Raw genomic sequence first — 12,202 nt, 5'->3', positions numbered from 1 at the left:
TAAAAGGGATCATGTTTATTCACACTTCTTTGAGTTTGAATTTGAAAGACATTTTTTATAATAATAAATGGACACTTTGAGATAAAGAATCCTCAGATTGTATGGGCATGTAAGTGTGCAAAAACTGGGTTTAATCTCCCAAATATGACATCCAATGTTGGAGATACACTCTGACATCCATACTTCCAGTACTACTGCAACATCCAAAGCATCAAGTGTATGTTTACCTGTGTGTTTGTGCACTTTGCCTTTGTGTGTGTGTGTGTGACTGTGAGTGTTGCTTTGAGCATTTGTCTTAATGAGCAAGTCTAGCTATAGCACAGGATGTAAGAAACTCAGCATCAAGCACAGGGTTTAGCCTGGGAGAAAAAGGCAATGGGACATTTGTCCCCCTCAACAAAATTCGGATGGGACATAGTCGAAGGCAAGAAGCGACAATGATGCATGTACGCGTTTTTGACCAAAGATGCAAAATGGTGCAATATGGTGCCATCTGAGAATTAGCCGCTATATTGTGTTGTGTGTGTGTGTGTGTAATCTTATGTAAAGTGTACATTTGGTGGCGCAGTGGTACGTAATCTCAATGCGCCCTTTGACGCACTGAATGGATTTGTGATGGGACATTTTCAGATTTAATGCGCCAATGGCGCACTAGTAGATGAAACTCTGAAGCAAAAATATCTTTTGAAGACATGTTATGCGTTGGGACACCCTACGCCTGACAATGTCCCAGAGGAAGCTACACATAGGGCTGAGTACACTCACGATTAAATTTTAAAATCAAAAGGACAAGTTGTATAAGGTGTTTAGGATTGCTGATCCAATGACAGGTGTTAGCTGATTGCAGCACTCCACATGGAGAATTCCTGTTCCAGTTCAACATCATAACGGAAAGTGCTTTCAAGTTGAACAACTGATTTTATCGCTGCTAAAAGGCTCTATTAATGGTTCAAACGAAGGAAATGGCGGACAAAAAATGATTCTTTTAAGAACATCCAGAAGTGCCGACAAATTAATACAGAAGTGTTGCTGTTTGAATGTTTCATGTGGTAGGCACGTAGGGTCATGAGTGGGAGGGGGTAGGGGGTTGGTAGAGGACGCTTTCCTGACAAACGCCAATGACATTCAGCACAAGGTTCATGAAAAAAACAATGTAAAGTGCCAATCAGACTGAAAAAATAAACTACTTCAGACTTCCCAAATGAAATGTATTGTAAGTCAGCAGACTAAATGCTACCATGGAAATGGGAACATGCCCAGTCGAGATTTTGTGTGCGTCGATAATGATGTCAGCGAAGTTGGTGCCGACCAAATAAAGACATGTTCAGAGCGGAAGAACAATTTTAAGGAAATCACACTCACCAGAATACGCTTAAAGAGAGCATTTTCTTTCGGGGGCAATGGGTTGCTTGTAGGCATTTTGGTGGAAATGGCTGTAAAGACCTAACTTCCCGGACAGAAATGTGAATCAGGGCAACGCACCACGAGGTGCGGATTCCGATATGGCGGATCTTCAATCGCGTGAAGTCTCGACATTGTGTTAAGATATTTATTTGTCAATAAAAGTCTTTTTTTTAAATAAACCTGCTTGCATTTATTTTTTCATGAATTCAGCCTCAGTAATCTATCTTTCGTAAAAATTATGACGAAATTAAAAGTAGCCCTAACATGCCATCGACGATAACAAAAATGGCGACGTGCATGTTGTTGTGACACGGACGGATGTGAATCATTAGTGATCTTGCAACATCTTTTAGCCTTTAGTGTTATTGTCTGAGGCCGTATTCATCTGAGACCAACTGCAATTCGACATGAGTGGAGAAGCAGCCGGAGGCCAAACTTTGAGCGAAATCGCACAAGGCCCTCGATCTGAGGCTGTTGTTGAAACAGCAGAGGCTGGGGCCGTGAAAGTAGTGGAAAAACAAGCCCAGAGGAGAATTTTTAAGATAATTGTCATCGGGGATTCGAACGTCGGCAAAACTTGCCTCACGTACAGATTTTGTTTGGGAAAATTTCCGGATAAAACTGAAGCAACGATAGGAGTCGACTTCAGGGAAAAATCTGTGCAGGTTGATACTGAGCATCTCAAAGTAAGTTCTTTGTTTACCCACAGGCGGAAGGTATCGTTCACTGGACCACTGCTTCCATAGAAAGACTAGTCTTTCTATGGAAGTAGTGGTCCAGTGAACGATACCTTCCGCCTGTGGTTTACCATGGGCATGGAGCTATAAATATAGCATGACTCTTCCAGCTGACACGACTGTCGTGACAATACCGAAAGAAAGAGTGTGTGTGTGCATATATATATCTCACTGTCTGTTTGTCTGCCAGTGTGTGTGTGAGTGCGATATGATATGAGGGGACAGACTTTTGGGCTTGGGCCTTGGGAAGCAAATTTAATATTTATGTCTCAATATTGAAACAAAAAAAGTTTGTTGTGAATGTGAGAACTAGAAGTTACACTTACACTTTTACAGAGATAAGAACTTTAGTTGCTACTGTTAGTGTTAGTGTTACTGTTGGAAACATGTTCGATATTTTTTTAGAAGACATGTAACATTCATCATAATCAATAGTTCAAATACTAGACACTTTTATGTTACTCTTATTCATATTTGATTTCAAATGGAAAATTCTTCCAAAAGACATTAGTTTCAATGATGAATGTGCTTTGGTTATTTATTTATTTATTTATTTATCTTAATTGATATTTTTTGAAAGTCTTTTCTTTATGATTTTATTTGACTCAAGTAAAGGTAGTTAAGTGCTGTTCACATTGCCAGTTTACTACCAACTTTCAACCAATTAATGCCAATTATGGCAATTTTTGTCAGGACAGTGTTGCTTGAAAATTTCATTCTAACTTGAAGAACTTGAAGATTTTTCCCACCTGGGCCTGAGACTGAGGCATAACATTTAAGAAAGCTAACCAATGGTGAGCAAGCATGTATGCAGTATAGCCTCCAACCATAGACTATAGAGTGCTTCAGGGTAATTCATTTTTAGAGTTGCTGCTAATTAAATTGGGACTACATTGTCGGGACCGTTTGCATGGCAAACTGTTTTGCCGATTTGGTCTACTCCCAGTCCCAGCAACCATCTAAAGTTGGTAGAACTTTGTTAGTTGGCCATGAGAACAGTACTTCAGAATAAGTTGCTTATTCTTTGCATGCTGTCTGTTAAGAGAGTGAAGTTTTGATTACAGTTACACTGAGTGGGGATAATAAGTGTCAAGATGTAGGCACTGTATAACTGTAACTGTAACCATGGAAACAAGTGCATACAATAAATGAATAGCACTTGGAGGCAGCAATGAGTTTGGGCAGAAGTAGTAAGGCCAAAAAAAAAATAGGTCTGTTTACGGTAACATAGGCCAAAAAAAATAGGGTAGGTAGGTAGGCAATCACTTTTTTTTTTTTTTTAACTTTTTTTTCTAATGTGTACAAATTAAACCTACTTGACAGGGAAATAAGTGTGCGACTCGGGCGCTTTCGCTTTCATTGCGTTTTTTGCACTCGGTTTTTTTGGGGTTTTTTTTGGTTTTTTTGACAAATGTAATAAAAAGTTATAGGATCGGCCCCTAAAAATAGGGTCGGTCGGGTTACCGTAAACAGACTATTTTTTTTTTGGCCTAATAGTAATACTCTAATAGCTCAGAGTCAGATCATACAAATTTGCATTGGGAGAAACTCATGTTTGCAAGGGCATTCAAGAAGAAAACAGCTCAGTCAGACTCCGACTCTCCGAGTCAGGCCACATCATAAGCAGCTTTCTAAAACCCACAAACATCACACAACCATTGAAAATGTGAGCTACAGTAGTACCTGCCATATCCGGTCACCCATTAGTCATTGCAAAGGTGACCGCAAATATCAGGTGGCCGTTCATTACAGGCCCCCTCCTCCTCCAAAAAACCCACCAAAAACACGATCAAGTTTTCATGAAGAAAAGAAAGCGATCATCCACGAGCCGCCGATTCATTGTCTCTGTTAGTTTTGCTTTCGTTTATACATCTTAATTATTTGCGTGTTTAACTCGATCGTCCTGGCTAAGCTATTGTTTCGTATGTTTCTATGTGTGTTGTTTGGATTATTATATATGTATTTGAGTGTCAGATAAACAAGTGTTTCAAACTCACATCAGCTGTGATCGATCCGGAAGTGACTGCCGTAAATGTACATGTATGCGCATGTCTGTATTTACAGTTTGCGCATGCGTAAGTATTCATGTCGTCTGCTCGTGCTGTGCCGTCTGTGCACACAACACACACACACACACACACACACACCACAGGCGCTCGCCCGCGAAAGTGACAAGTGGCCGTTAAGTGGCCGCTCCTGTCGAGTAAGAGGGGCACCTTAGGGCAAAAATCAGTGACCGTTGACCGCGTCAGACAGGTTAACGGCCATTAAGAGTCAATTATAGAAGGAAAACTCATTAGTCATGGGAAAGCTGGCCGCTCCGGGTAGGTTCACGCCCACGAAAGGGCCGGAAATGGAAGGGACTACTGTATATATATACAATGCTCAAGCTAGATAACTTTGCAGAACAGCTGCCATGACAAAGGCAGACCTGGTTACTGTACGAAATTTGCGTACAATCTTACGAAATTGAAGACCGCTGTACGATTATACGCCAGACATTAAAATCATACGCAAAACAAAACAAAATAAATAAATAAAAAAAATTAATAATAAAGAAAATATAAAAAAATAGAAGTCTGAAGAGGACTGTGTGAGCCTAGAAAGCAATGTGTAAAGAGGACTGTATGAGACCAGAAAATACTGACCAGTGCAGTGACAGAAATGAAGGGCTGACTCAATACTGCTGACAGCAGCTGATGCAAATTTTCCTCAGAGTCAGAGGTCAAAAATAAAAATTATGTTTTTCTATCATTCGTTTTGTGTCACATTTTCAAATATCTAATAGTGTATGGGTTTTTGTTTTCAACAAAAATGTTTTAATTTACTTTCAGCACAAATTCTTTCTTACATGTATTTACAGTCTTTAAATAATGGGGTTTGAGGGGGGAATAAAGCACAGTGTGTACCGCGAGAATGAATTGTACACCTTAAAATTCTGATTGTACACATTTTTAGCCTCATTTGTACACCAGGAAATTTTAGTGGTAATCAGGTCTGCAAAGGGAACTACTGCATTACCCTGTCTCATATTTTCAGCACAACCCTTTTCAGAGAATACACTGCATCCTGTTAAGATTTCTATGCGTATTTGTTTCAGTTACAACTATGGGACACCGCAGGTCAGGAGAGGTTCCGCAAGTCCATGGTACAGCATTACTACCGCAATGTTCACGCCGTCGTCTTTGTCTACGATATGACGAAGATGTCGTCCTTTGAGAATATGCCAGCATGGATCGAGGAGTGTGACCGCCACAACCTCAACAAGAACATTCCCCGCATCCTGGTCGGCAACAAGTGTGACGTGATGGAACGGATTGCAGTCAACACTAACCTGGCCCAGAAGTTCGCAGACTCCCACAACATGCCGCTGTTTGAGACGTCGGCCAAGGATGACGGGCGAGCCAACCATGTGGATGCCATCTTCATGACCGTGGCGCACAAACTGAAGAACTCTAAACCCATGATGCCCCCTCACCTGGCTGATTTTGTGCCCGGTGACACGCAGCGCCGTGACTTTGTCAACCTGAGAGGCAGTCCGCGACATAGGGGCCTACAATCTGCCTCCAGGGGGGAGGAGGAGAAGAGTGACTGCCCCTGCTGAGTGTCCTTGATGACAGGACTGAAGCTTATCTCTGGAAAAAAATGGGGGTGGGGGGGATGGGGGCACCTGCTTTTAGCTCTGTTCGGTGTGAAAAAGTTGTTTCTGGCGGTTATAGGGAGGAGAGATGGATGGTTGGTAGGTGAAGAACAGAAAGTCTATTTGTTGTGGTTGAAGATGCTAAAGAAAAGAGAAAAAAATGACAGCTCTTATCTGTGAGCACAGTTGTGAAATTGCTAACTTTAGTTTTTTTGCTACCTGTTTTTCACTTTATTTTGTGACACAGAGTGGTTTTTTTGAAACCTGTCTAGTGTTTCTTGTTTGTTTATAAACCAAATGTTTCTGTAACACTAACTAATAGTGACTAAGTGAGTTCTCCTTTATCGGTTTCTGTTTAGCATTTTGCCCTCAGCTGTACACTACTGCTGTGATGTTTATGTTTGAGGATTATTGTTAATGCAAGTGTGTTCTGTGATTAGTTGTTTCAGTGCAATTTTGGGGGGGATTTTTTTATGACAATGTGTGTATGACACAGCAACAGAGATAACAACAATTTAGTCTTTTATTTTTTGTCAGAAAGGTACACATTGTCGAGATTGCCATGTCAGCCTGTGAAATTTTACTCACACAAATCAATAAGTAAAATGATAATTACGTGCTGGTAAAGCGTTTTAAGTCAGCATATAGTTAGTGTTTAGTAGGATTGATACAGCACTTCATGAGTAGCACTTGGCATAGTTTAGAAACAGACACAGACACCGAGGCAGAGAGACAGACTCACGAGAACACACACACTCACTCACACACACACTCTGCTACAAGTTTGCTGGCTTGCAGCTTACAATAGCTATTCTTGTGGCCACAACAACAGTTTGCATTGTATATCATGTATCTGTAATCTCAACAGTGATTTGCATGGAGCTGTTGGATGTTTGATAAATTTGGCATGACGTTAAAATTATGAATACATGTGATTCAACAGTGTCGTTTGACCATTTCATTATGCATCAGTATGCTTATTTAATCTCTGACAAGATTGGCAATGTTTTTCTCTGGAATTAGCTTAAAATCATGAACTTTTTTGTATTCAATGGAAGTTGGAACCTTGCATTACAGAGCCTCCCCCCGCCCCACCTTACTATTCATGACTGTAAATTGATCTCCATTTTAAGACTCGCTCCTTTTTCAGACCTGATTTTCTTACTTTTTTTGCATTCTTTGAAAGGGGAGTTCCTGGGAAGTGACACTGTAAATTCATTGTTCTGCTAGTCTATATGTTGAGAGATCGGTGGGAGGGGGGGGTGCTCTATCTATCTTCGTTTGTCTAGTCTGCGTGTTGTGATATTTCGGTTTGAATGTGTGGTGCTCCATGGTTGTCTTTCAGCGTGTATTGGTTGTTCGTCAGTGGTTGTCTGAGATGACCAAGAGTCAGGATTGGCTTTTTTGACTGGTCTTGTGGGCCCGGAGGTGGCTGATGAGGCCTATCCGGGCCAGGCATCTTTTGTATTGTAAGTATGTCTATATTATGGTTTACAGTGCTGGGTGTAGATAAGGTTGGAGATGCACTACATGGTATGCCATTTTTTTGTTTGCCAAAAACTATTTTCTGGCATCAAGAATTGGAGACAAAACTCTTTATGTTTGTGTGCTGCAAACACATATTGACCAATCATTTTTGCATGCATAGTCATTAAAATCGGTTCTCCCCTCTGTCTTAACTTTGACGTTACCGGGGAGTTTCCAGTGCATTCTGTGTCATGACCTTGTGTTTGCACTGGTTTTGATTTTTAAGGTGACAATGGTTTTTAATCATTAAATGCCATGTCTGTATCATTAATTCTTCAGCTTTTTTTTTCCAGTTATAGGTTGGCAGGTTTTGCTTAGGCCATGTATTTTTGTATTAACTCAGACGTGAGTTTTTAAATCACCCACAGTATGCTTATACATTGTTTAACACCCACATGCTCCACACATTATATCAATGTATAACACCCACATGCTCCACACATTATATTAGGCAAAAAAAAAAAAAAAGGTGTGGTTACGGTAACAGCCAAAAAAAATAGGGTAGGTAGGTAGGCAATCACTTTTTTTTTTTTTAACTTTTTTTTCTAATGTGTACAAATTAAACCTAGGTACTTGACAGGGAAATAAGTGTGCGACACGGGCGCTTTCGCTTTCATTTCGTTTTTTGCACTCGGTTTTTTTTTTTTTTTTTTTTTTTTTTTGACAAATGTAATAAAAAGTTATAGGATCGGCCCCTAAAAATAGGGTAGGTCGGGTTACCGTAACCACACCTATTTTTTTTTTAGGCCTTAATGTAAGCTTCTAAAACACTTTCATTTTATTATTTTTGTTTGCTATCAGCATGCTTTAGAACTTGTAAGTTGATGTTTGTGGCTGACCCTCCTCTGTCACAATAATAATAATAACAATAACAACACTTTATTGTCCATTCAAATAAAATAAAAATTTGGACACCCTGTAAATAATTTAAAAAAATCAATTCAGCACAAAAGAAGATCCCACTGCGCAGGAAGGAGGCTGACTGTTGAGTGTGGGTGTGTGTCTAAGGGGACAGATGCTCTAACCCCAAGTGAGGGCCTGGCTGATCTTTGGTAACGTGCACCATCAGTTACAGGCAAAGGAACGTACTGTTGAGTGTGGGGGTGTGTCTAAGGGGACAGATGCTCTAACCCCAAGTGAGGGCCTGGCTGATCTTTGGTAACGTGCACCATCAGTTACAGGCAAAGGAACGTACTGTGCCTCTAAATTTCCATTTCAAGAGATTGTATTGTACATGTACACGTACCTCCAAATTTCCATTTCAAGAGACTGGGTTTTTTCTTCGTGTCGTTCGCTGTTAGATCGTCAGTCCGGACTGCAGGGCGAAACGTGCTGTCCGAAGAGACTGGGTTTATACGCTATCTCATGAACCCTGCCCCCGGGATAGTCACTGTGACTTATAACTGAATAATGCATCCTGTCCCCAATGAAGATTTGACATGGGGTACCAAGGGAAGAAAGAAACGCCAGAAAGCTATACCACAGTCAAATAACGAAACGAAGTAAGGGCTGTAAATATGGACAACATGGATATATATATACGGTGTCTTTTGTGCATGATGTCCCTTTTCATTTTATATTTTTGAAGTTTGTGTTTGACACTGTAGATGCTGATGTCTGGACACTTGGGCTGTGAATACATGCATGCTATTGCTATTTGTCAGGTCAACATCTTCAACATTTTCTGTTTTATGGAGAGTAATCTGAGAAGAAAGCTTTGTTTATTATTTGCCATTCCAAAATGTGATTTGAATATAGTCTTTGGAGTCTCAGCAAAGGCACACGGTTATATATTTTTCTCATTGTGAGTGCTTTTTGTACATTTTTCTGGAAGCTTCTCTGGTAATCATGGCCATTGTACCCTGTCTGAGCATTCAGGATGGCAAAGTTATTTTCTTTTTGAAGGAGTTTTTTCTCTCTTTTTTTCTCAGTGCTGGTAACAGGAGGGTAGTAGACCAGTGCCATAGATGTGTATTGACTGGATCGCCAACTCGCTGAGCGCAGGCGGTAAGTGCCGTCAACCGGAAGATCGCTGCCTTTGAATACACATCTCTGACCAGTGCCAAGTTGGCTGGTAGAACTGATGTGCAATAGCTTGGCTTTGGAACATGTTTGATTTTGTGTCGTCTTTGTGCGCGTGTTGATTTTCTCTGGTAAAAAGCTTGTTAACGCTGTGCATCATATAACAAAGTTTGATAAAGAAGAATATTTTTCTGTTCCACCGTCTTCTAAGGAATAGCGAGTTGCAGGTTAACGCTCATGGAGCTGAGGGGTACAGAGAAGGCGACTGTGGCATCCAAATGAGAAGATTAGATAACATATGCAACCATTCTCAATTACTCAACCATATAGGCAGCCATAATTTGTCTTGGAGGATAGATAAGAGATTTGAAACATGACAACAATTCCACTTGTAAATCAAACTGAAGAGTGGATTTACTGAGGTTACATTGAAACTCCACTTCAGCTTGCTGGGCTTCTTCCACTGCTACCGATATTCTTATTCTTTTTTCTTCAAAGTTTGTAAATGTATATCTGTAGCTTTGAAAAGTGAATGGTGCAACTTGCTTTCTTGTCTACTTAAACTGCGATCATTGGTATGAGTGTGTGTGTGGTGGTTGGGGGGTGTGTGTGCACAACTCTGTAACTTGTGCTCTTTAGAGTTTTTTAAGTGTGCTCGGTGCGACAGTGAGTAAATGCATCTGCACCAGTGTGTGGAACAAACGGTCACTGACTTCATGACAATTAGTTTACGGTGTTTAGTGAAAACAAAAGACGGCAAGATATGGATTTTAGAGCTTGAAAGATGTGCTCTTCTTAGCACTAGAAGTGTTCCGAGTGCATGTACAACATAACTGAAGTTGTGGACAGATATACAAAACAAAATTTGTAGTGTGTGTGTGTGACAAACAGAAATATACTGTTTGACCTCTCAGCATTCTGACAGCAAGCATATGCCTTTTCCATGTCTTCCTTGTAAAAAACAAATCAAAATGTTCAGCATCGGGAATATTAAATGAGCACGTAAGCTTCTCTGAATTTAGCGACTGTGGGTGTGATATTGAATAACTCTAGTCTCTACGAAAGTGATTGAAAAGGCTCTTTTAGTACACATTTTTGTTATGACCAGCCCAGTGTGTGAATGACAATGGTGTCATCTTGCTTGCAATTTGAATTTTTTCTGTTCTTTGACTGTCGCTAAGCTATTACTTAACCAGAGGTGATGAAGTTTAAAACATCAGGGGCTCTTGTATGATAGAGCCTTTTGGAGGGTGGAAATAGGATGTGATGTTCGATTTCATGTTTTTATCCAACTCCTTTTTTTCGGGTTGGTTTTTATTTCCCTGGTCATCATGTTTATAATAAATAAGAAAATCCATGTTCGTGCTCGTCTCTGAGTTTGTGTTAATTGCCCTTTGGCAAAGATTAGAAATACACTTTATGGGAGAAAAGAAGAATTACTGGTTCAGTTGTACATTTCTATTGAATTTCTTTGAAACTTGTGATCATGCACATTTCTTGTGTGTCCAAAACATGCACATAAACTGATATTTTGTACTACTCAATGTTGATGGTGTGTCAAGTGTGATTTTATTTATATTATCAAGTCATATTTTGCAATTTGTTTGCGAAGGTGCCGATGGCATGCCTTCAACCATAGTGGTTTTTATTTTCATGCCATACTAATTATGAACCTCATTATGTGAGGGTTAACAGTACCTTTTGTTCCGTGTAAACAGTCATGTAAACCACCACAGGTCTGTCTGGGCTTTTACATATAATAAGAGCATCCTCTCACTTGGACACATACCAAAAATCTACATCCTGACTGTGCTGAGTGAGAATTTGTGGATGAATTAATTTCCTGACGCCTGTGTACAGTGCTACCTGCTGTGTGAGGCCTTTCAGTTGCACATACTACTATAAATGCAAAATCAAATCAGGAAAATGAAGTAGGTGTACTATACACAGGGGGAAAGATCAGTCAAAGAGCACTTTTCCAGGAATTTGTAGCCCCCCGCGGGTTAGGGGGAGTCCCATATTGGTTGGGACGAGAAAGAATTTACCCGATGCTCCCCAGCATGTCATAAGAGGCGACTAACGGATTCTGTTTCTCTTTTTACCCTTGTTAAGTGTTTCTTGTATAGAATATAGTCAATTTTTGTAAAGATTTTAGTCAAGCAGTATGTAAGAAATGTTCAGTCCTTTGTACTGGAAACTTGCATTCTCCCAGTAAGGTAATACATTGTACTACGTTGCAAGCCCCTGGAGCAAATTTTTGATTAGTGCTTTTGTGAACAAGAAACAATTGACAAGTGGCTCTATCCCATTTCCCCCCTTTCCCCGTCGCGGTATAACCTTCGTGGTTGAAAACGACGTTAAACACCAAATAAAGAAAGAATAGTGGTCTACATGATTGTTTTACAGGGAAATCGTTCAAGTCACTTGTGGCTACATTCAACTGAAGGAGGAAAAGATTCCTCTCGATGCTTGGTGATCTACTAATGTCTATGATGATAAGAAGCGCAAGGTTATACTTTGCGGATATACAAACTGTTGTGTGAGTTACAAAGTGCTCTGTACAAACTGTACTGGTCATCTTTTGCCTCATTAAAAGTCTCATTCTGAAGTGTATTGTCTCATGACGGAGTGATGTGAGCAGAAGGCAGGGGGTGGTGATTCCACAGGAATGAATGATCAGGCATGGGAATTTTTAGATGAGGAGAGATTTCCATGGGTTGTAGAGTCAGATTTCAAATGATCAGAAAGGGTTTTACAGTTCTACACCTATACTCAGAGTGAGAAGCATGGGCAGGGCATACATATACAGCTGCCAGTCACAGACAATCCATTCAAGGAAGAATGAGTTTCAAGGGCCCTCTTCAATTTTGGA

General features: G+C 40.2%; 2 protein-coding genes across 2 annotated transcripts in view; one reads left to right on the top strand and one right to left on the bottom strand.

Moving 5' to 3' along the window:
• The window catches only part of LOC138969415 (N-alpha-acetyltransferase 15, NatA auxiliary subunit-like), a 47,270-nt gene extending 45,765 nt beyond the window's left edge, over positions 1-1,505 (bottom strand). Inside the window, exon 1 of the mRNA XM_070342210.1 lies at positions 1,363-1,505. Within this exon, the coding sequence (XP_070198311.1) occupies positions 1,363-1,419 (57 nt within the window). The 5' untranslated portion in view covers positions 1,420-1,505. The remainder of the gene's footprint in view (positions 1-1,362) is intronic.
• Positions 1,506-1,683: 178 nt separating this feature from the next.
• Positions 1,684-11,938, top strand: LOC138969417 (ras-related protein Rab-33B-like). The gene is made up of 2 exons (XM_070342212.1): positions 1,684-2,090; positions 5,242-11,938. Exons 1-2 carry the CDS (start codon positions 1,812-1,814, stop codon positions 5,743-5,745), a joined length of 783 nt encoding a protein of 260 aa, XP_070198313.1. The 5' UTR covers positions 1,684-1,811; the 3' UTR covers positions 5,746-11,938.
• Positions 11,939-12,202: the final 264 nt, after the last annotated feature.

This window comes from Littorina saxatilis, linkage group LG6, assembly GCF_037325665.1.
Source record: "Littorina saxatilis isolate snail1 linkage group LG6, US_GU_Lsax_2.0, whole genome shotgun sequence".
NCBI classification, from domain to species: domain Eukaryota; kingdom Metazoa; phylum Mollusca; class Gastropoda; order Littorinimorpha; family Littorinidae; genus Littorina; species Littorina saxatilis.
The sequence above is the reverse complement of the archived record's forward strand: the minus strand, read 5'-3'. Positions and strand labels throughout refer to the sequence as shown.

Bases quoted from the DNA above. Each gene is read 5' to 3' on its own strand.
- LOC138969417 (XM_070342212.1), top strand. From the start codon at position 1,812: ATGAGTGGAGAAGCAGCCGGAGGCCAAACTTTGAGCGAAATCGCACAA. The intron at 2,091-5,241 runs GTAAGTTCTTTG...TATTTGTTTCAG, and splicing joins TTGATACTGAGCATCTCAAA to TTACAACTATGGGACACCGC.